Genomic DNA, 22,736 nt, shown 5'->3' on the forward strand with positions numbered 1-22,736 from the left:
GGAGTGGCTGACACAACGGAAGGCTGCGCAGCCATTCAGAGAGATCTGGACAGGCTGGAGAGTTGGGCGGGGAGAAACTTAATGAAATATAACAAGGGCAAGTGTAGAGTCCTGCACCTGGGCAAGAACAACCCCATGTACGAGTACAAGTTGGGGACAGAGCTGTTGGAGAGCAGCATAGGGGAAAGGGACCTGGGGGTCCTAGTGGACAGCAGGATGACCATGAGCCAGCAATGTGCCCTTGTGGCCAAGAAGGCCAATGGCATCCTGGGGTGGATTAGAAGGGGTGTGGTTAGCAGGTCAAGAGAGGTTCTCCTCCCCCTCTACTCTGTCCTGGTGAGGCCGCATCTGCAATATTGTGTCCAGTTCTGGGCTCCTCAGTTCAAGAAGGACAGGGAACTGCTAGAGAGAGTCCAGCGCAGAGCCACGAAGATGATTAAGGGAGTGGAACATCTCCCTTACGAGAAGAGGCTGAGGGAGCTGGGTCTCTTTAGCTTGGAGAAGAGGAGACTGAGGGGTGACCTCATTAATGTTTATAAATATGGAAAGGGCAAGTGTCATGAGGATGGAGCCAGGCTCTTCTCAGTGACATCCCTTGACAGGACAAGGGGCAATGGGTGCAAGCTGGAACACAGGAGGTTCCACATAAATATGAGAAAAAACTTCTTTACAGTGAGGGTGACCGAACACTGGAACAGGCTGCCCAGAGAGGTTGTGGAGTCTCCTTCTCTGGAGACATTCAAAACCCACCTGGACATGTTCCTGTGTGATATGGTCTAGATAATCCTGCTCCGGCAGGGGGATTGGACTATATGATCTTTCGAGGTCCCTTCCAATCCCTAACATTCTGTGATTCTGTGATACTGCTCGCAAAAATTTTGGTAGCAAGCCTAGTTGAAAGGACAAGAATGAATCTACAAATACACTTGAGAGGGAAACTTACACAACTAAGCAAATTTATTCTATGCTTAATCTGTCCCAGGAAAAGTCTCAGAAGCATCACACTTGGTGCAGCAGGCCACAAAGCCAGAACTGCCAGTTAGACTCTTCTTTCAAGCTATATAGAAGATGTTATACTGTTTCTGGTATTACATTTGTTTCACTCCTTTTCAAGTAAGACCCTTTCTGGGCTGTTAGAAGCTAATTCCATGCTTAATTTCCACCAATTAATATTACAGAAGTGTTCAGACTAGCTTTCACTTACATAGTAAGATTCTAATGATTCATAACAGCTGCGCTACAGTAATGCCTTAGTTACTTAAACTATAGAGAACTTCTGATTATATGTGGGCTAGCATCCATTATGGCTCTGGCAAGCCATGCTAATCCTTTTAGCCCATGCGTTCTTAAACTGAAAGTATGTCATACAAGAGCTAAGCAGACGTCAAAGAAAATTAGTTATAAAGCCAAAGATAACAAATGCACATTTAAAGAAGTCAAGCAAGTCACTTGACTAGAAAGAAAAAGAGTAACAGTACTAGTTTCTTCACTTCATGCTTTATACCCACTCATTTTCTACCTTTGGCTAAAGAATATCATAGGATAGGAATTAGAATGTAACCTAGAAGTTCCTGGGTAAGTAAACAGGGACAAGGCAAGAGTGGAAAAAGCTACTAAGTGTTTTACCTCACTCGTTAAACGAATCAGAAGAGCAGCTGCCTCTGAATATTTGCTTTGACTTTTTAAGATTTCAGCACTAAGCAGCACACAGCGTTCAGCCAGAACCATGTTCCTAAAGCAAAAACATAAATGTATTAATGAATATTTATCAAAATAAACCATGGAAAACTTTTCACCTCAAATCTGACAAATCTCCAAATTGCACCAGACTGATGTTCTGGGTTTTTTTTATCCTTCTTAAAATAAAACATATGAAAGTTAATCCCCTGCAAAACAACCACATACAGGTTGACACATTAAGTGTTTTATCCTACTATAACAGCAGCTTTTCAAAAGTCAAAGCTACTGTGCATTTTTGAGGACAGTATTGTATTTATAAAAATACCAACTAAAATGATCCAACCAACTAAATGATCTGATAAACAGGAAGTCTGAAAGCCCCAGACAAGTTGAGCTGGGTTGACCTTGCTGTGTACAAGGTGTCCACCAAGCTGCTCTATCACACCCCCCCCTCATCAAGACAAGGGAGAAAATTGGGTGAAAAAGCTCATGTGCTGAGGTAAGGACAGGCAGATCACTCACCAACTACAGTCACGGGCAAAACAGACATGGTCTAGGGAAGATTAAATTAATTTATTGCCAATTAATATGTCCTGGTTTGGACTAGGACAGAACCAATTTTACTTTCAGTGATTCTTCCTTTCAGTTAAGTTTCTTCTAAGTAACTGCACTTTCTGAAGCCAACTACATGTTTTTCAGTCTCCGCTTCTAGAATTGATAATGCTTGAAGTTTACAGTTATTACTAAGGTAATGGTAGGAATGGCATGCAGAAAGGCTCTTGCTTGTACTTATTCCTATAGAAACCAAGGTCACTGCTAAGTTTCTTACAGTCCACAAGTGAAAGGCCATAAAAGGGTTGCACTTGGGGGAATGGACAGGACAGGTAACCCAAACTGACCAAAGTATTCCATCCCATACACATCAGTCTCAGTTTAAAGCTGAGGGATCACAAGGGTCACCCTCTCTTCTTCTATGGCTGGCATCCAAAGAGGACTCTGTCCGTTTTCTCCTGCCTTCAATCCCAATGCATGCATTCCCGAATCCAGTTCCCTTCTGCTGCTGAGTCCAGTCCAGGACTTCCCAGACCCTGCCCTGCAGTGCCAGTGGTGACATGATAGTCATGGGAGGAGAAAGGGTCAATAGAGAACATCTGTCATCCACTTAATAGCCAGCCCAGCTTTAAAACCTTGACATAACAGAATAGGATAGTGATAAATAAAAACAAAAACTAAAACACCTTCCCCTGACTCCTCCTTCTTCCCAGGCTCAACTTCACTCCAAACTCTTCTACCTCCTCCCCCCACTCCAAGCATGGGAGGGGGATGGGGAAAAGGAGTTGCGGTCAGCGCATAACATTTCGTCTCTGCCGCTCCTTCCTCCTCACACTCTTCCCTGCTCCAGCATGGGGTCCTCCCACAGATACAGTTCTTCAAGAATTGTTCCAGCAAGGGTCCTTCCCATGGAGTATAGTCCTTCAGGAACAGACTGTTCCAGTGTGCGTTCCCTACAGGTCCCAGCTCCTGCCAGGAACCTGCTCTGGCATAGGCTCTCCATAGGCTGCAGCTTCCTTCAGGGCACATCCACCTGCTCTGGCACTGGGTCCTCCACAGGCTGCAGTGTGGATCCCTGCTCCATTGTGGTCCTCCATGGGCTGCATGGGGACAACCTGCTTCACCATGGTCTTCTCTACAGGCTGCAGGAAGCACCTCCTCCCCTTCCTTCCTCACTGACCTTGGTGTCTGCAGGACTCTCTCTCATTTTCTCACTCCTCTCACAGCTGCTGTGCAGCAATTTTTACCCTTTAAGTATGTTATCACAGAGGCACCAGAAGCATCGCTGACGGGCTCAGCTTTGGGCAGCAGCAGGTGCATTTTGGAGCTGGGTGAAAACTGGCTCTGTCCAACATGGGGGCAGGTCCTGCTGTCTTCTCACAGAAGCCATCCCTGCAGCCATCTCACTACCAAAATGTTACCAGGTAAATCCAATACACAAGTTTAATAAGCACTCTGTTAAGAACAACATAGATCCCCTTCCATGTTATCCTAGATAAACATATCTTACTCTGTAAAAAGTTACCATCATTCTGTGACATCTGGCACTACCACTGTGTAGGGGAAGCAAGTTAAGCCACCAGGTCTTTAAACTTTCATTGGACCAGTATGAAAGCAAACAACATACTTGCAGATATCTCGATAGGTCTGAATTGCTGTTTCCATATAATGAGCAGGATATGGTCTAGGAGCTCCAGGCTGAAGAAAAGCTGATACTGCTGCCATTTCCTATAAGAGAAATTCAGTATTGTCACTGTAGTTTTTTTTTCAACAAACTGTAAATCTCAAGATGCTGAGGAACATGTTTCAACAGCTACTAGTTCAAGATCTTCATCTGATCAGTTACTGGCATCTAAAAGTATACCCAACACACTGTAACTGACAAAACATTTAATACAATAGCCCATTTATGGCTCTGCTTGTAATTAACCAGACAGCAGCAAGAGAGTTATACACACTCAAAAAAGTGTTTTGAGTTCATGGTAACCCCAACACTATGCAGAAGCATTGATTCAGTACTGCTTTACAAGTCTAAGAGATAATTTTCTATTGCAGGAATAGTCTTTCTGATAAAGAAGCACTACCATCTACTTAAAGATGAGGACTGTTTTCTGAGTTTTGCTTAAATGAAGTTACGTTCTTGGCTTCCAAGGAAACTTTAGTAAACATGCACTCTGAAATTTTACTTCTTTCCTTATGGGGTGAAGATAGGATAGCAAACTTCTGCAGTAAAGACTTGTAGGTTAAAAAAATTCATAATTAAGACCTCTGCAAATCATTCATTAAGAAATTAAGGTAACGCTTCAGATTATCCAAATGCAGGACAAGTGTCTGTGCTGCAGAAATACACATTTATGTAAAGGTTTTACACCAAGATGGGACAGCGTACAAGAATGCTTCCACAGCTCTACAAAATTTCAAATTTAATCAAGTTAACCAGACTAAAGTCTACAAAACATAACTTATTTTTCCCCAGTGTTCCCATTTATCTTACCAAAAATTATTTTAGTCACATCATTCTCAAAATAAATTAATGAATGAGTATGTGTTTACAATGAAGTTCAGCAGTGACATACTCAAACTATATCCCTCAAAAGTCTTAAAAAAAAAAAGGTACAATACCATATTTATAGTGACAGAGTCTTGACCTCCTGGCAAATAACTATTTTGCCAGAGTCTAAAAGAGAAACTACAAAATTATTTCACACCTGGTTTTGAGTTACCAGACTACAAGTTTAAAGATCCATTTCGCTGGAGGTTGCATTCTAGGTATTCTCCTTTCCACATTTCACATTTTAAGAATTAACTCTTCAATTTTTATTCACACCTTTACTCCCTTCATAAAACAGCAGACAACAGATTTGAGAACAGTTTAGCATTTGCTAAAGATATGCAGCAAATTTGGCAAGACCTTTATAAATTTGGAGGTGGAGGGAAGAGACTGCGTTTTGTTACCTTCAGACAAATATTACAGATTATTAGAAAAAGTTCACAGAATGTTTATGTTATGTGAAGTACCAACCAGTGCTCCAGCTGCATAAAGCATTGCCTGATCATTTAAGAAGTCTTTCTTTGCTGTATGGTAACAGCTATATGCAAGCTCATAGTGTTGCACCAAAAAGCACAAGTCTGCCATTTTCCGGATTTGAAGCTCTGGTGCTTCTGGTGGATACCTATAAATACAAATATTTAAATTCAAAGTCATAATTTTAATAAATAGAGCAAGACATGCTCTATAAAGTCTTTCCCTCTCATCTTAATTTCTATTCACAAAGTAGAAACAAAAACTGCATTGCTTTAGCCTTACCCAAAAACAGCTAAGAAAAGTGAAGCTGCTTCCTTTCTGCCACATGTAACTTGGTTTCACATCCCACTTTCCAATTAACAAGATTCGGTGTTTCACTAACATTCAAAGCAAGCATTTCTCTTAGCCAAGAAATACTGAAAAAAGTATGTAGCTATCACTGAAACTGCTCAGTAAGATTAACTGTTAGAGCTAAATAGAGCTGTATGAAAAGGACAAAAGTAAGACTTTGACTGTTCACCTAGTTGTAGATGTTATTTCTCCCTATTTCTCTTGAAAGAAAAAAATCCACTAAAAAGCTATGCCTTATGCCAAAATACTGGGCAAGTTCCTGTCCCCTGCAAGCATCAGTCTAACTTTTGATTAGTCAAATATATATGAATCACTTCAGTGAAGAACAAATACATTTTCACAGACACTTGCTAGTCAAGCTTTGTAGGAAGCAAACCAAGCTTACAAGTTCAACACAGAAAGTTGAAATTACCAACATTTTGATTATGAATTCAAAGATACAACATATGAATTTAAAGCTGTATGTTAAGTGTCAGGGACATTAACTTTGGCTAGGTAATGTTCAAGAACTATTTAGACTTCTGTGGTTAAGATAAGACAGTTGAAGAGAGTGCTTTTCATGATTATACATCCTTATTCATAGTGGGAAATTAAAAAGCATACAGAATGAATATTCTGGTAAAATTTAAAACCTTGTTAGATGTAAAAAGTATGAAATTCCCCTCAATTTAGCTCTCAAATGAACTTGCAAAAGCAATATACTTAATACTCAACTGCAGTAAATTACATAGTTACATAAACAAAAACACCTACACATGGTGTTTGGCTTAAATAAGAAAAAGCTTGTACTAATTTAAAAAAAATCCCTTACGGCAGACCATAGCTTCTTTTTATTACTATTACTCTTAAAAATGTCTGTTCTTTCTAACTTAGCAATATAGCAGGAAGATGGCTCTGTAAACAGTTTCTTTTATCCCCTTTTTGTTTAACTTCTGCTACTCCTTTACTGTACACATTTCGACATAGTACTTTTAATCATTTCTGATTTACTTCACTTTGCAGAACATCAAATAAACACAGGCTTTCCCTCCCACCAAAAATTAAATAGTAGTACATCTTCAGTTTAGACATAAAGGTAAGGACTGAAATTACTTACAGCAAACCAGAAGTATTCTTCAGTTCATTTATACTTTTCTCTGGAACCTTGCTGCCGCTAAACCATTTTTTAGTAGCAGAAAACAGTGATCGACTCAAGCCTTTCCTGGATATTAACTGCAACAAGATGCTACATTAGAGCACTACATTTCAAGACGTATACTAATATAAGTTAAACTAATAAAAACCCAAGCTTCACTAAGGCTTCCTAAATTCTGTTTTTTTTCATAAAAAAGAAATAAATAAAAACAATAAAATAACCAAGAGCACACTCCTTTAGAATGAATCACTGACACTGAGACAGAAGTTGCAATTCATAGATTTATTCTATTTCAGACAGCTGAGGTTCACTATTGTTGCTGTAAACTGCAGACATCTCCATCCTAAGAATGGAAACGCTCAATGTATCTGTTTGAAATCTAACAGAATATCTAATTTCTGGTATTCAACTTAAAATCTAGACTAAGTACATACTTCAAGAGAAAACATTCTCCCCTTTACCACCCACATAAAGCATTACCACATTGCAAACATCAATTTCAAGTGTCAAGGGTACTAGTCATACCTGTAAGCGTGGTGACACAACTCTACTCTTTTAGATAATTTCCACTAACAAGGAAATTTCCACGGGGAATTACTGTTCCCTTGATCTAAGGCAAACTACATCTCTTTTTAAAGATAATTTCAAGAATCATAACATCATGCTTTTCTTACCACTACTAGGAACGTATTACTGCATTCCCAATGGTAAGGCTGTTCGCTCCACTTTATGCATGCACTTTTTATGTTCCTTCATAAAGCTTTCCAAGCATAAACATGGTCAGCATATACAAACTCCCAAAAGTCAGTTCAGGGAGAAAGCTTACAGCATATGACACCAAGTATCAAAACCCTTCTACTGAAAACTATAACCTGCATGGACAATTCAATCAAAATACAGAGTTCAGATAACATACTGATATTTGGGTCCAAGTCTAATGCTAAATACAGTATTTTGATTGTACTAATGTAAGTCAATCTCTGCAGCTGTTTAAGATCATATAAAAGCGAAACACTTATAAAAGGACCTTACTTGGATGGAAATAACTTTAGTGCATGTCTGACTTAACATGGGCATGATATTAACTATCAACTTCCAAAAAATTCTAGTTTGAGAGAAGACTATTCAGTTGCAAAAACTGCTGAGATCAAAACAGAATTGCATGATTTAGAGTGCTCATGCATTTCTACCCGTCAAGAAGTAGCAGTTGATGTACGCAGCGTTTTTGCAGACAATTATTGATGAAAATATGTTTCTTAATTTTAGTTGTGCATTCTAATGTCAAAACACAAAGTACATTCCCCGTGCCAGAATCATCCAGAAGTATAAAATATTAAGATTTTAGGAGCAAGGACAGATATCCCGATAACGGTTCGGACAGGCTTTCACCAAGAAGCCACCTCGCACTGAAGCTCTGTTGATACAAATTGGGTTTTGGTTTTTTTAAAAGACAGATGGAGCAAAAGTGATAACTTCAGCTATTTCTCTTAAATTTACTTACAGTTTTCAATGAGATCATTGAATCTTTAGATGAAGAAGGAAGTAATAATTTCAAAACAGATTTTTGGATAACTTGATTTATACCCCAACTGTTTTTTTCTTATTATGGCACGAAGTGTTTTTAAAAGTAAACTGACCTGATCATTAAGTTGCCGAATTGTCTTCTCTATATGTGGCAAAAGTCCCCTAAATGTGAATTCCTGTATGAACTGTCTAATTCGATCATGATCTGTGAGTGTTAAACAAGCACCGTGCGGCGTCCCAGAATTTGATTTCTTTGAGTCTTGCACTGATGCAGTAGCCTTCATGTAATCACTGCTTTCCAAACTGCCACTGGGATGATCCAGTTGGAGGGGGTGCGTCTTAAAGTTATTTGACGGGGCATCTGTTGAAAGATTGAAACAAAAACCCCAGTAAGCATGAAGTTACTTAAACATTTTGGTTTTTAACTGTCATTTTTATTAACCTACCTTAAAGTTTTCCTTACTCAGAACTCTGTTAAGCAAAGCCATTCACCCATTATTCTGCACTACAGATCAACGCTGAGAAGACAGCAGCAGAGCACTACCCAAGTATTACATCACTCCTGAAATTCTTCAGAAAGCTCAGGGAATCTCAAGAACTACAACATGGCTAAGTACATATGTTTTTGGTTCTCAGCTACAGTGCAAAGAATCCCCAAGTATCAACAATACTGAAGGAAAACTAAGAAAACATTAAAATCCAAGTCAAATATTCATGAAAAGTTGGAAATGCAGCCATTACTACAATGGCTCAAGTGGATCCATTAACTCTTTTTTGTTTCTGTTTCAAGGTTAAAAAAAACAGACTCATTTTCCATGCCCTTCTGAGCAATCATGATGTAAAACAACCTCCTCCAAAGCCCTCTAAATTCAGTGAGATGGGCTGTTGACCACTATTGCATCTAGCTATCTGAACTAGACGGAGACACCGTTTCGCTCTAAGACTTAAATAGTACTCTTATTTACTATTTCCTTTCTACATAAGAAAATCGGCTTGCTTTACCTGGCCCTAGTTAGCATTGAGCAAAGATGAGTTGTGAAAGCAAATCGTTAATGGATTTTACTCATGACATGTAAAGCTGGGTATGTAAAGTTCAAACAGCAGCTTGCAGACTACATCTGGGCGGTAAGGCCCTAGAAAGATGATTTTTTGGGCAACTGCAGGCCCTCCTACACACCCTAGGTCTCCCCGTGCCTTTCAAGTCAGATCTGAAAGATCTGGGCTGAGTCAGGCCATACAGTGTGGGGTACCTCCACTCTTCCCTATTTGATGATGCTTCTCATATGAATCCTACACAGCTGCCTTAAAAAAAATTTTAAAAAAGCCATACATTAATTTGCTCTCAATTTCATTTATTGTCCTCTGCCATCCACAAGCTCAATTGCGAGGCAAGTTCTACCAACCAACTTACAAAGTAAGTCACTACTCTGTCATTTCCAGATTTAAAATCAAAAATAAAAACAAAAAAGGCACCTCAGCTTCCAAGCTACATCAGAGCACACTAACCAGAACTTTTATTATGATAAAAATTAACCATTTAATCCTATGTTACTTTTTATTAATTGTCAGAGTTTGCAGACCACATGCTTAATCTTACAAAAGATGAGCCCAATACATCAATAGCTGCTGCGGACTGCTTCCCAATTTTGATGCGGGCTGGATGGAGCTCAGGTGATGATTAGTTTTCACAATCTATGCCTGCTTTGTTCTGAAGGAACACAAATCCTGCTTTCTGCTGAACACCTTCTTGAAGGGTCCTGCGGTATGATAAAGTAGCTGAGGATCGTTGCAGCCTTGTATAATACCCTCTTCCTCGTTATCAGAATTGTTACTTTGCCATAGTAGCTGTGGAGGTTGATGCTTCTGCTTCTTCTTGTTCTGCTGCTGCTGCCACTGTGTTCTCTGGGATTGTTTGCATTCCTTCTCTCCTCGAGCCTGGAGACCTTTTCTCTCTTGATTGCTAGGACACAGCTGTGTGGCTTCCCACAAATAGCCATCTACCAATTACCACCAGTCCAGCAGATCAGCACCACAGTGTTTTCCTTTGTGGACAGGAAGTTACATTATCTTTGAGCATTTAGAAAATTTTACTTTGAATTCCCTAACAAATCACTCAAGTGATTCCTGTCCAAGACATAAGACAGCTGTATAAATGCAATCACACCAATGTTTTGATAGAAGTTATAAAAATACCTTTAATTTCACTGTCTAAGCCATCTGATATCAAGTGATCAGTATGCTTGTTTGAAATGACAGTATGAGGACAGTCTTCATAGTAATCCTGACAGAAAAAAAGGAAAAAAAAGTAGTCAGAAATTTAAGAATACTAGAGCACACACACAAGTTAGTCAACAGTAGTTGTTAACTTTAGTAACAGTTAACTGAATTACTACAAAAGTATGTTTGTTCATATATATTAATTTCTTAAGTAGTCTGTTAGGCTTTGAGAACCTGTCCTGTTGTATAAGATGAAAGTTCGATTCACCAACAAATGAAGCAAGTATCTTCTGGCTTGCTCAAATAGCTTCACTATCAACTAAAGCAAGAAACTCAACTCTTACACATCAATGCCTACACCTGTCAAAAATATGCTCCCTAAAGCAATTCCTGAACAAGTTCATACAAAAAAAAAAAATCAACTCTGTTGGACAGCTGACAGAAAAAAAGAAAAAGATCTAATTAGTTTATGGTGGAACATTACTTATTGGTCCTCTTGGCTTACAGAATACGAGATGTTTTGACTTTCCACTGCCAGCTAGATTTGGTAAAGACACAAACAAACCTTTTGATCAGATGCAGTTACAACTGCAGGTCAGTCAAAAGCAAACTCAAGGAGAAACATTTTTGGTCCCAAAGCCAAAAATACAGACATTTATGGCAAACTGAACTCACACACACTATCATTTGACATCTTAGCAGATGACAGACCAGACTGGACTGCAAGAAGTTAACAGAAAAACCACACATACCCCCACAAAACAACACACCCACACTGTTTAGTGAAGTACAGAAGCCCTGGAAAAAAAACCCAAATTTTAAGAGTGAAGAAAATGAATCAAAATGAAGCTAGAAAGTTACTACGAATAGGACACTTCTGAGGTTTCTTGCTCTCGTCAGTGCATAAAGCACAAGTGTATTATTTCAATGTTCCTGTCTGTCTATTTCAGTCTAGTGTTTCAGTGCTCCTTACTGTCAATTTAAGTAGCATAGAGGACAGTTCTTTGAAAGAGGACTCATCTTATGCCCTCCAAAAAGTAACAGCTATCTCAGAAGTATCTTGACTGCCTAGTAGCCCATTCTGTAGAAACATACATAATACCATGGCAAAATTTAACACAACTGAAATGAGCTTTCATGCGCACCTTATAAACTGTTTTTAGAATACTATAATACCTGGTTCTGGATAGCGTTTTTCTGAAGGTACTGACTCCAAGGATCTGGTATCTGTTCATCTGTTCCTCTGTTAGACACCCGAGAATTTATTTTCAGCAAATAGCAACCCTGAGTTCCATACCTCTGCTTCATCTCTTCATAAATGGAGTCAGCTCTGAAAAGATAATATTTACTCTGTCTTGATATCAAACTAACTCTATTCTAAGTGTATACTGCAACAAGCTATTTTAGACTACTATCCATAGGGATTAAAAGGAAAATTCTTCTATTTTTAAAGCTTTCCTTTATGCAAGAGTGAAACTGATAATCTTTCAGAATTAGTTCAGCAACCTAGCAAAGAAAGCATCTACCTCAAGAAGCTAGGACTGATTCTTTACATTTTACATGAACACAAGAAGTAGGTCTGAAAATAATACTTAAGAAAATCTGCTTTGATAATAGTCAAAATACTACTTAATGGATCCTGTTGTATGTCTAATCTCAACAGAATTTATAACCACTAACATTTCAGTCAAAGAGTTCCTCTGTAAATTCACTGAAGGCAGAAGACCCACCTTTGTTCTTCTCCTGTGCTTACATCGTGCAGTAACACATAGTATTTGAGCGTGTTTGGTATAAACCATTTGGGATATAAGTATTCACTACTATGCTGAATTCGATGTTGTTCTTGAGACAGCTTCAGAAATTGCTCCACAGGCTCTGGTTCACTAGAAGAAACTACAAGCATACCTAAATTCACGTTAAGGACGTTTACCAAAGAACCCAGGAACAACGACTGATCATATAATAAAATAGGAAGTATATAAAAAAACAGATGAGTACAATGTTTAAGCCTGTAAAAAACACTACCACAAAAATATGTGCAATTAGACTTTAGCCTTAGTCTCAATATAAAACACTATTTAAGTGGTCAATTAACTAACATCTGTAACATGACATGGAACACCAGTTTGCACCAATTCTGACACTGAATCCAAGTTTAAGCCAATACATAATAGCTAATAGTTCATTTAAGATTTTAGATACAGACCAACTGCTCACATATGAAACATATAACTGAAATTCACCCCCAGTGTGCTTTAGTTTTCTACTTCCAAGGAGAGCTGGGACCTCAAGGTATCACCTGAGCAACAATAACAGTCAGTATTCATAAACACAGCAACATCTTCTGAGTAAAAAGCAGAAGTGTTCAGTTTTTACCTCAACGCAACTGTACAATCATTAATAAGGAACATCCTGCTCTGCTACATCTATTCACCAAATCAAAGACATTAATTCAGAGAAGCCAGAAAGCAAGTTGTACTTTAAATGTTACTACAACATAGAAGTCAAAGGCCAGAATCAATATTTTGCCAAGTTAATTCTGCACAAATGGTTGTCTCTAATGGTTACTAACATACCTGTTGCACCATACTGAAATTATAAAGTACAGTAAAGAATTTGGAACAGAGTAGGTGTTAAGAAACCTGCAGCATTATAATTATTGTAAAGTTAAACACCAGCTACATCATGAAACAGTCCTTATTTTTATTTTCCCTGTAGACAAGCAAATCAGGCCTAAGTTTTGGTAAAAAAAAAAAAAGTGAAAGCATTTAGGCATCTTTCCAGACTTTTTGTCCAAAATAGCTCAAAGGTCACCAATTTTCCAAAACACCCTCTCCAACCTCCCCCCCTCCATCTGCTAGAAAAAGCTGTAAAAAGCAGCAGGTGCATTCCAAACACACAAGCTTCTGTTGCACAGAAGGGTCAGTCACAGATACCTAAAGAACTACAGCAGAAAGTGTTTTAGCATGAGGAAGTTCAGTTTACAGGTATCAGCTTAGAGTTCAGTTTGACACATCAAAAAAAAGTGTGGTTTAAAAAAGAAAACTAACCACAAAGAAAACCCTGACACCCTTATACAATTAGTTGGTATAGTTAGACATATTGAAAAAAAAATCTTTCAAATCATATCAGCAAAAAGAGTTACTGCAAAACTTCAAAGTCTCCTACATTACGTTTCTGCAGGCAGCTGTAACAGCCTCCACTAGAGAGGTCTGTAATACTCAAAGGATACATGCAACATAGTGGTTCAAGAATTCATGATCTGATGCAGGCATGGACTGAAGAAAGCACTCTCTGTAAGACTCAAACCAAGGAGTAGTAGCTGGAACACACAGTAAGATAGGATGAATTGGAATATTCAGCAAAACTTCTGTTTACTCATTTATGAAAAGGAAATATGAAAGACTACACCTAGAAGTGAAGCTTGCAAACTCTGACAAGGTTTGCATGGCAGGGGAAAGAAGGGGGAACAGTCTAAGGAGAAAGCATCTAAAATACGCACAAGTGAGAGAAACAGTAACATTCTGAATCAAACAGTATCTTAAGCACCAACTTCCTCAATATTGCAGGCTTACACGTATTCAGTCCTTGTTAGACTAACTACTCCATACCACCCCTTTAGACACACACGCACACTTGTGAAAGAAAAAACAAATCAAAATTCTTCTAATAGTCACTGAATTTGCCTCAGCTAGGGATATAAGAATTGGCCAAGAAGCAAAATTAATTTTTGAGTATGTAGAGGAATAAGGATTACCAAAACCCTATCCTGCCAGTTTATCTAAAGCTTTTTGCAAGTGTTGTGACTTGGCTTGACAGTACTCCCCTTCCTGCTAAAACAGCTCAGGTGTCAGCTGACAAAGCAGAGATCTAAAAAGCTAAAAGCTCAGATCCGAGTTGTGTCATTAATGCCTTATGGTGTTAACCTGCCATCTTCAAATGCACTTTCACAATAGGGATTTCGTTTTTCTAAAAGTAACAAATCAAGGGAAACCAAGTATGTCTGGGACTTCCAAAGAACACGTGAAGTTAAAAATCTTGTTTCTTTCCACTCCAACTATGAGTCTAGCAATGAAGTATTGTTTCTTCTTTCAAGCCTGTTTTATGCCATCTCAATTCTGCAACTCCTTCCCTTGAGTGGAAAAAAGACCCAGAGCAAAATCAGTCCACTTCCAAAAACCTGATTTCACACTGAAGTTAGCTGGAATCCAGTGTAAACTCACCTGCAAACTAGAAAACAATAACTAGTACAGAAAAAAGCCATTAATGAGAAATCCTGAATATATTTATTTTCTTTATATGGCCCCAAGAAAACACATTACTTGATTTAACTCACTAAAATTTCTAATGCTTTGTAAACCTCACCCCTCTAAAAAAAAAAACAAAAAAAACCCAAAAAAACCCAAACCAAACAAAAACCAAAACACATCACCTTGATTTCTTAGCTGACTTTCAGAAATTGAGTTTCATTTTTATGTTGGAATTTTCTTCTAGTGCATTAAGTTAATGCATTTTGTTTAATCTTATATTGTCAGGCCATCTTACAGCTTCATCCACACAAGAGTCAGATACAGTCTCACTTCATAACTGAACTCAGTCTAGCAGTCAGCACCTCTCACAAAAAAAAAAAAAGATCAATAGGAAGCAAACTTCTAGCTTTTGTTTACAGTCTTTCTAGCAACTGCTCTCTAAGCGCTCATCTAGGATATAAAAAGGTCTTGGCTTTACTACGTCCTACATGTAAATATGCCAACTATTTAAATCAAGGAAAACACAGCCTGCTATTAAAAACAAACCATGAGAAAGTGACTCGCGTATTTTTCACAAGTATAACAAAGCCTTGTAGTAACTCCGGTTCAAACCAAACAATGTTTAACTACTTAATGTAGAAATTTCACGTGCATTTTAGTTTCAAGCTCTTTTTTCAGTTTTCCATCGCTGTTTTACAGCTGAACAATGGCAAAAAAAAAATCTGACATCGCTACAAACAGTGAAGTATAACTTCATTTTGTGGGGTGGGTTGTTGTTTGTTTTCCCCCTCCCCTTTCTCATTCAGCCTATTAAGAACCTTGGAGGTGGCTACAAAGGTAACTGGATTCCCTCCACACAACCACAACACAATAACAGTATTCACTTAAGAACATTTACAGGACTGTAATCATTTATAGTAAATACTTAAAATAATAAACATGCACCATGTTCAAATCAAGAACAGTATCTGAAAAAATTCCAGAGACGTAACATTTCATGACACATTATAGCAGTGCACAGCAACACTCTGTCATTTAGGTGCACAGACCTGTAAGTTTTTGCATTTTTCCAGTTTACTAAACAAGCAGAACGGATGTTTAGGCAAATTTGTAAACGTGTTCAGAAATTGTTAAGAAAAAATATGGTAAGTAATATTTGTATATAATAGCTTAAGAATGAAAAATCTACTTCATGAGGTTTTGTACTTTTTAGCTACCTGACTGAGCAAGGTGAATTTCACAGATACCAGTACTCTAATACATTCAGAAAGGAAGGCATTTAGCAGCATCTGAACAGACACTACTGAAAGGATAGCTATTACTAACTGAAGGCATAAGCTTTATTAATATCTAAAACAGAAAACCATCAAAATCCATCTCTTGTAGACCACAACAGAGCTTCACTGTAAGTTGAGAGGTCAATAATCAATGCGTTTTGGCAGCAATAAGTCTTATAAACTAGGCGAAAATGTATTACAAAGCTTTTTTTTTTTTTTTTTGAAGTCATACTCCAGAAAGAATATCAATATAGCAGAGGCATATGTGTTCAGCACTTTAGTTCCAACTTGAAAAGCACTACTATCCCGTGAGAAGGAAACTCTAGAGAGAAGCAGAAAGTGTTTACATTTGAAATACAGACCAGTGACAGTATACAGTTCCATAGGATCAAAGAAGACGGTGCTTTTACAGCAACAGGTCATTTCCCACCACCACTCTGCACTTATTGATTCTATGGAATGACCAAATGATTTAGATTAACAGGAGAAGAAATATGACTAAAAGAAAAATTAAACAACCACCACCAACAATTTTTCATTTGGGGGTGAAAAATGGAGGAACACACATCTACGCCAAGAAAAGTGCTAAACAGTTGTAGCAGATGGTAAGGAAAGGTGGATGGGGCACATGGAAAAGAAATAAGGGGCAATTTGGCAAATTGGCACCAACCACAAAAAATACCTGAATAAAACGTGGATGTGTTCAGTTCCATCAGTGTCTCTTTCCAATTACTGTACCAAGGAACACTAGCTTTAACTGAGCGATCTGATAGAAAAAACATGATATTATTACACTAAAAAGGGTCAGGTGAAAACACACTATTGGCTTTTACGCTCTGGTAGCATGAAGCAGAAAATCTATACCATGCAGGCTTGTCAGGGACTGAAGACATTTGATTTCAGCTAACCTCAATCATGAACATTTCAGCCTCCTCCACATTTCACAGTGTACTTCAATTTCTATTGAATCAATATTAATTTCTGATTCAGCCCAAATTATGGGCTTGAATAAAAATGGAAATTTATAAAGTAGTAAAGAATTAAGAGTTCTATCTAGATATTATTTCTATTTTTCTAGTTGGAAGATACTATAAATGTAAGACCCTAATTTCTGAGATTTCTCAGCCTGTAGTACTACAGTTAAAATAGCCAAAGACGTTAGCTGCTGAAAGTAGTAGCTCCAACATTCTCCCTTATCTCCATCAAGCATCATGTAGACCTGAACAAACATAGCCAGGGAAGTGATCCAGCTGAAAACTTATTTGGGAGAAGAAAAAAATTTAATTCTTTAGTGGGATCGCTTTTCCTCACTCTCCACACGCACTAGTACATTGGAGAAGCAGGCATGGCTGAATGTAAGCACCCCTTCAGCAGTCAACCAGGTCTCTCACTACAAGGAGATTATGGAACTCTGAGGCTATTAACCAAAAAGTGTAGCAAAGAAGGATTACAAACAATTAAACCCATTCACCTCAGCAGTTCCAAAACTTTTCTAAAAAAGAGCAGGATCATGATCCAGTGCTGGAAACACTCATACATGAACTTCTTAATGTTTGTGTCTTCCTTCAAAATATACTGCACTTGATCATCAAAGATTAAGGAAATATGTTTTAATATTGCTATCCTAGAAAACTAATCCACCAAAAGAAAAAGAGCAAATTAAAGAACAGATTAGAGTATTTAACATTTCCATGCCAGAAGATTATGTTTTGTTGCCAAGAATGAATGCTTCCATGGGTTTTCAATAAAATGCTCTAACAAAGTTGAAAAAATAAGTTTCTTAGTAAATACTCATAATTTTCTAAGTAGAAAAGGAACTCTACCTGACAAGGACTTCCTCACTTCCTCCCACAATGTAATGGGATCCAAGTTTCATCATCAAGAACACTGTGTCAGTGTTTTGTGCTAAAGCCCTGAAAAGGAGTACCACAAGACTACAAAGTTGCTACATGATTTTCTCCTTCTGTATAATCTTAAACAGATCAAACATCTTTCCTTCTCTCAAATAAGCATACAGCCAGTCTGAATGGAAATAAGAACCTAATCACTCAGAGACAGAAGATAGTCATGTACATCTGATGCTCCAGCAGCAAATAAGGAAAACAAAAGGAAAGTTATTTGCTTCTACACCTACAAAGCATGGCTTGATGTAGTCACTATTTTTTTCCCCGCTTCTTCCAATACCTCACTTCTAAATTAAATGTTACGGAAAAGTCTCTTCACTGAAACCATTCTGCTTTCTCAGGGTCTTCCAATCTCTAGAATTGAAGCAGACTTTCCCTCCAAAAAGATTTCACAAAAAATGGCAATTCACCAGTTTCACAGATAAACAGGAGCATGGAAACTGAAAAAGGGTGCAAGTTTCCAATAGCTCTCAAAAATTAGAATTTCCACGCTCAAGCCTTTTCCTTTACCACCAGTATTTCACATCAAGTTGAGGATATGGTTTGTAAATTAGGTATCAAAGATGTAGAATTATGCAATTTTTCATCACCAACATAAAAAAACATACTATGACAGCATCAGTTACTAATCCTCACGAGTGTTTGTCCATCTTTTGCTACAGCAGAGCCAAATTCCTCACTGCATGTTGAACTTTAAGTACAATAAATTATTTATGTTTAAATAGGGCAATGCATACATGCTTTGAATTAAGTATGTACTCAAAGGCTTTAATGGATTAGGGTCTTAATTGGGAGGAGTTTAATCTTCTCAGCTCTCAAGATCAGGTCTCGTTTGGTATTATTCACACTGCCTTATCCCTTGGAGATCTGAAAAAAACATTTTTAGAATAGTCTAGCCATTTTGATAGCAAAATATGAAGCACCAAGTTTCATGCCAAAAAAAAAAAAATCAGACAAGGAATCATACACCTTTCCTCAAAACCTTTTTATCCCTAGACTTTTTATGACAACTTTATGAACTCCATGCATTAAGCAATAAGTAAGAAGATAAACAAAAGAAGCCAGGAAGACTAACTTCAATATAAGCTGTGCGTTAGTACCAAAACTGTAAGTAAGTTCTGATATTTATTCAGCTAAGTGTAACAAGTTAGTGTATCAGTTTTGTAACAAAAAAACCTCTGTAATTTGATGAGCTATTAACACAACCAAAGCATGAGTATTTTCTGCATTAAAATAATATGATGATTTAACACAAGTTCAGAAGAATTATTTTAGGAAACATTAAGAATTATTAATTAAGTTCAGCCACTCAGCATTATATAAAAACAAAACTATTTGATAAATCTGAATCAGTGAAAACAATGACTCAAAACTGATCAACTCTCAGAGTAACTTTAATATATGCCACAAACTTGAAATTAAGGTTAGAAATCTTACAGTAAATTCCAGTTTAAATTACAGAAAAATACAATGTCATTACATACCACTAATGTTGAGATCATAATCTCCAGCTGTGATCACATTAGCTACCAGTCCTTCAGCAGGCTGACTGACAGACACAACATCATTCAAAAGTTTTCGAATGGCACCGGGCTGAGGTGGGTGAGTAATAATATTGTTGACAGCAATCTTCAAATTTTTAATTATGTGAAGCTGATTATTAGGATCTCTCATGTGAACTAAAAAAGAAAAACAAATAGGCTTTATTGAGGAGTATAACAGAGAGTTAAAATAGTTACCCTAAATTAGTATTTCTCCAACAATTTTTTTTTTTTCTTTAAAGATTACTTTCTTCACTAAACCACTCCATCACCAATTTTAGATCACAGACCATAATACTTGAGTATCAAAAATGGAGTGAGGGGAAAGGAAAAAACAAGAAATTACTTCATGTTCAATATTAGGCTCATCTAGGCAGACTGATGAAAACCTAGCATAGTATCTTAGCTGGTACGAATATCCACTCCGATTAAAAAAGGTACTCAAAAGTATGCCCTACACTGCTGCACCCCCTTCCTTGTGGGACGCACTCAACTTGCACAGAAAGCCTATAGTAACCATGTATGGATGTCACATAACATATTCCAAGGGGTCCCCGGTTTCCAAGAAAACCCCAGTACACAATAATGGCATTCAAAAAACTTGACAGGGATAGCATAGTATAAGTTCACCCAAAACGAACATACCCTTTCATTTGTAATACTACAGTGTGGTTATCTTTGTTTTGTTGGGGTTTTGTTTGTTTGTTTTTTAAGAAATGGTTTTTGAACTCCCCTGTTCTCCAAGAGGTATCACACTATTTATTTTAGAAAAATGCTACTGAAGTTACATTTCTTGAGTGACAAACTTTTCGTAAAAATTAATCAATTTTCAATCAAAAGTCCATGTTAGTAACACCAGCATTCCTGATTCACTTTTAAATGCTTGTTTAAAAAGCAAAGTCTTCTGAGTATTAAATATTGATTTCAGCATTGTGCATGAGAGTTTTGCCTGAGAAAGTGGATTATTGCATGCAGCCTCAAAAAAAAAAAAATCACAACAGTGCAGTTGAAGTGTCCATGAACCTAGTGCTTATGACAGAACTACAAACAGCTGGCAAGCATGTAAGTTGTTGGTTGGAGAGGTTGCTTATTTAGAAAAAGTAGGGTGTTACTAACGAAAATAATATTCCACAAAAGAAACAGGTTCATTATTAAATGAGCTTTTAAAAGGGTGACACCAGCCTTATGTTATTAGCACACAGTAACTTACACTGTTTTGGTTTTGTGTTACTTATCGAAAAAACATTTTCCTCCCAAGACCAACTTCTGCATGAAAGCCATCAGGCAGAAAACACCACTAAAGAAAGAGTCCTAAGCCCAAGCAAAGGGGTCAATACCACACCTAAAGGACAAGGCAGCAGCAAAGTCCAGCAAGATGACTAATGAACAATGGCATTTAACTGAAAGTTAAAGTTGAAATTCCATATAACTGTGTCAGTTATACGTAGGATGCCTTTATTTTCTATGTGTTTAAAAAAAAATCATCACAGGCAAATTTCACTTTTTTCTTTAATGATAGATCTGTGATTGCTTTTATTCCTTAAGTCCCTGCTTTTGTTTTGTTTTGGTGGTTTTGTTGCTTTTCAAAAAAGCATCAGTCTTCTGAAAAGCAAGAAATGATTAATCACAAGAAACCCAAGTTTCTTCACACTTACGTGTACTGGCCCACCTTTCTACTTAAGGTCTAGCTCTGATCTTTTCACTAGAATTCAGTTGGGCTGTAATCACTTCTGTATCTCACAGACAAAGCGACATTTTACCATGAGCAATAATTTGAGCCTCACATGACTCGTAAATGCAGAGCTCCCTTTGTAGAATCTTTGTGAAACTTGCTCCCTCAAGCCATCCGTTTTTAAAGAACCATTCACGACCTTTTAAGTAGACATTACAATTCTGTATCTGCTCTGATTTTTCATGTCATTTTCCCTATTTCAAATGACAAGCACCACCAAGCAAGCCAGACTATAAGCGCAGGCAAGACACATTGAGTATACCTACTTAAGACATCTGGTGCTACCACATGCCCCACAGTACAGCCCTCGACTCCTTTGCATTTTTATTTTCACAAACCACTGTATAGCATTGTAGCACAATGGAAAATTCTTCTTGTTTTTCTCATCTTGCAACTACCCACAAAATTCACACTGTGAAGGTCCGACAGCGAGTCTTCGTCCCCCTCCAGCCTGCAGAGGACTCCGCACCTTTTCCACAAGCCTCTTCAGAAGTAACAGCTACACAGCCCGAGCCAGCTCACACTAGATGTGTTTGCAGTCCATCTTAGCTGTTAAAGCAGATTTACATCACAGTTAAGTTAGTCTGGACGGGCACAGTTCTACCCTCCTCAGTACATTCACTCCCAACCTTTAGCTAGCACTAACGCTCGTGGGAAAACAGTGTGAAGCAGTTTAAGGGCACAGTTCTACCCTCCTCAGTCACACATTCACTCCCAACCTTTAGCTAGCACTAACGCTCGTGGGAAAACAGTGTGAAGCAGTTTAAAGAACTTATGCTGCCCAAACAACCTAAAAATACGTATTTTTTTTTCAGCTGTTTCAGATTGAATTGGTTCAACACAAGGCTGTATCAACACCAAGGACAGCAATTGTGCTGGTTAAACTTAATTGATCCAGTCCAGCACTTCTATCAGAAAGCTAAAGGGGTGGATTTTTTTTTTTCAATATCATATATAGGTAAACTACCAATCCTACTGCCACATGATTACTGAAAAGATCAAACGTAAAGGAAGCAGGAGGGACAAACAACTAAGAAACCAGTTTGCCTTTACCAGTGCAGCTGTAACACCAAAACTCATCCTTGGTGTCACTCCTAAAATATAATAGCTGTAATAATGACGAGCAAACGTATTTCCATACAGGACACAGATGACATTTCTGATATATGTGCAATGCTAAGGACTGACACAAAGGACATATTTGGAAACCCACAAAGCTCTTGCCTTAATCCCTAATAAAAATTTTCTAGTGTTATATAGTTCCATCAAGTGTTCTTAAGATCATTTCAGAAAGTATTTCGCCAAAAGGGGGAGTAGTAACATATACTAGAACAAGATCTTTCTCATCAGAAGTTGACAATATTCAGATGTTGACCAAAATACTCCTGAACAATTAATGCTTAACATCAGACTAAGCTCATCAAATAAACACAGTGTTCCCGTTATACCTCCTTATTTCCAGCACATATTTAAGGCTTAGAATCAGATACAGTTATCAGAAGCTCCCCTCTTAAGACATAAAACACTTTGGTTTAAGAGTAACCAAGA

At 37.7% G+C, this 22,736-nt stretch overlaps 1 protein-coding gene across 1 annotated transcript in view; it reads right to left on the reverse strand.

The window, feature by feature from the left end:
- The window catches only part of TRAPPC8 (trafficking protein particle complex subunit 8), a 58,236-nt gene that overhangs the window by 31,561 nt on the left and 3,939 nt on the right, over positions 1-22,736 (reverse strand). Inside the window, 11 exon segments of the mRNA XM_068396785.1 lie at positions 1,627-1,732; positions 3,860-3,960; positions 5,255-5,405; positions 6,705-6,820; positions 8,381-8,628; positions 10,461-10,548; positions 11,661-11,814; positions 12,215-12,389; positions 13,717-13,806; positions 16,694-16,777; positions 19,400-19,594. Of these exon segments, the coding sequence (XP_068252886.1) occupies positions 1,627-1,732; positions 3,860-3,960; positions 5,255-5,405; positions 6,705-6,820; positions 8,381-8,628; positions 10,461-10,548; positions 11,661-11,814; positions 12,215-12,389; positions 13,717-13,806; positions 16,694-16,777; positions 19,400-19,594 (1,508 nt within the window).

This window comes from Nyctibius grandis, chromosome 3, assembly GCF_013368605.1.
Source record: "Nyctibius grandis isolate bNycGra1 chromosome 3, bNycGra1.pri, whole genome shotgun sequence".
NCBI lineage: Eukaryota > Metazoa > Chordata > Aves > Nyctibiiformes > Nyctibiidae > Nyctibius > Nyctibius grandis.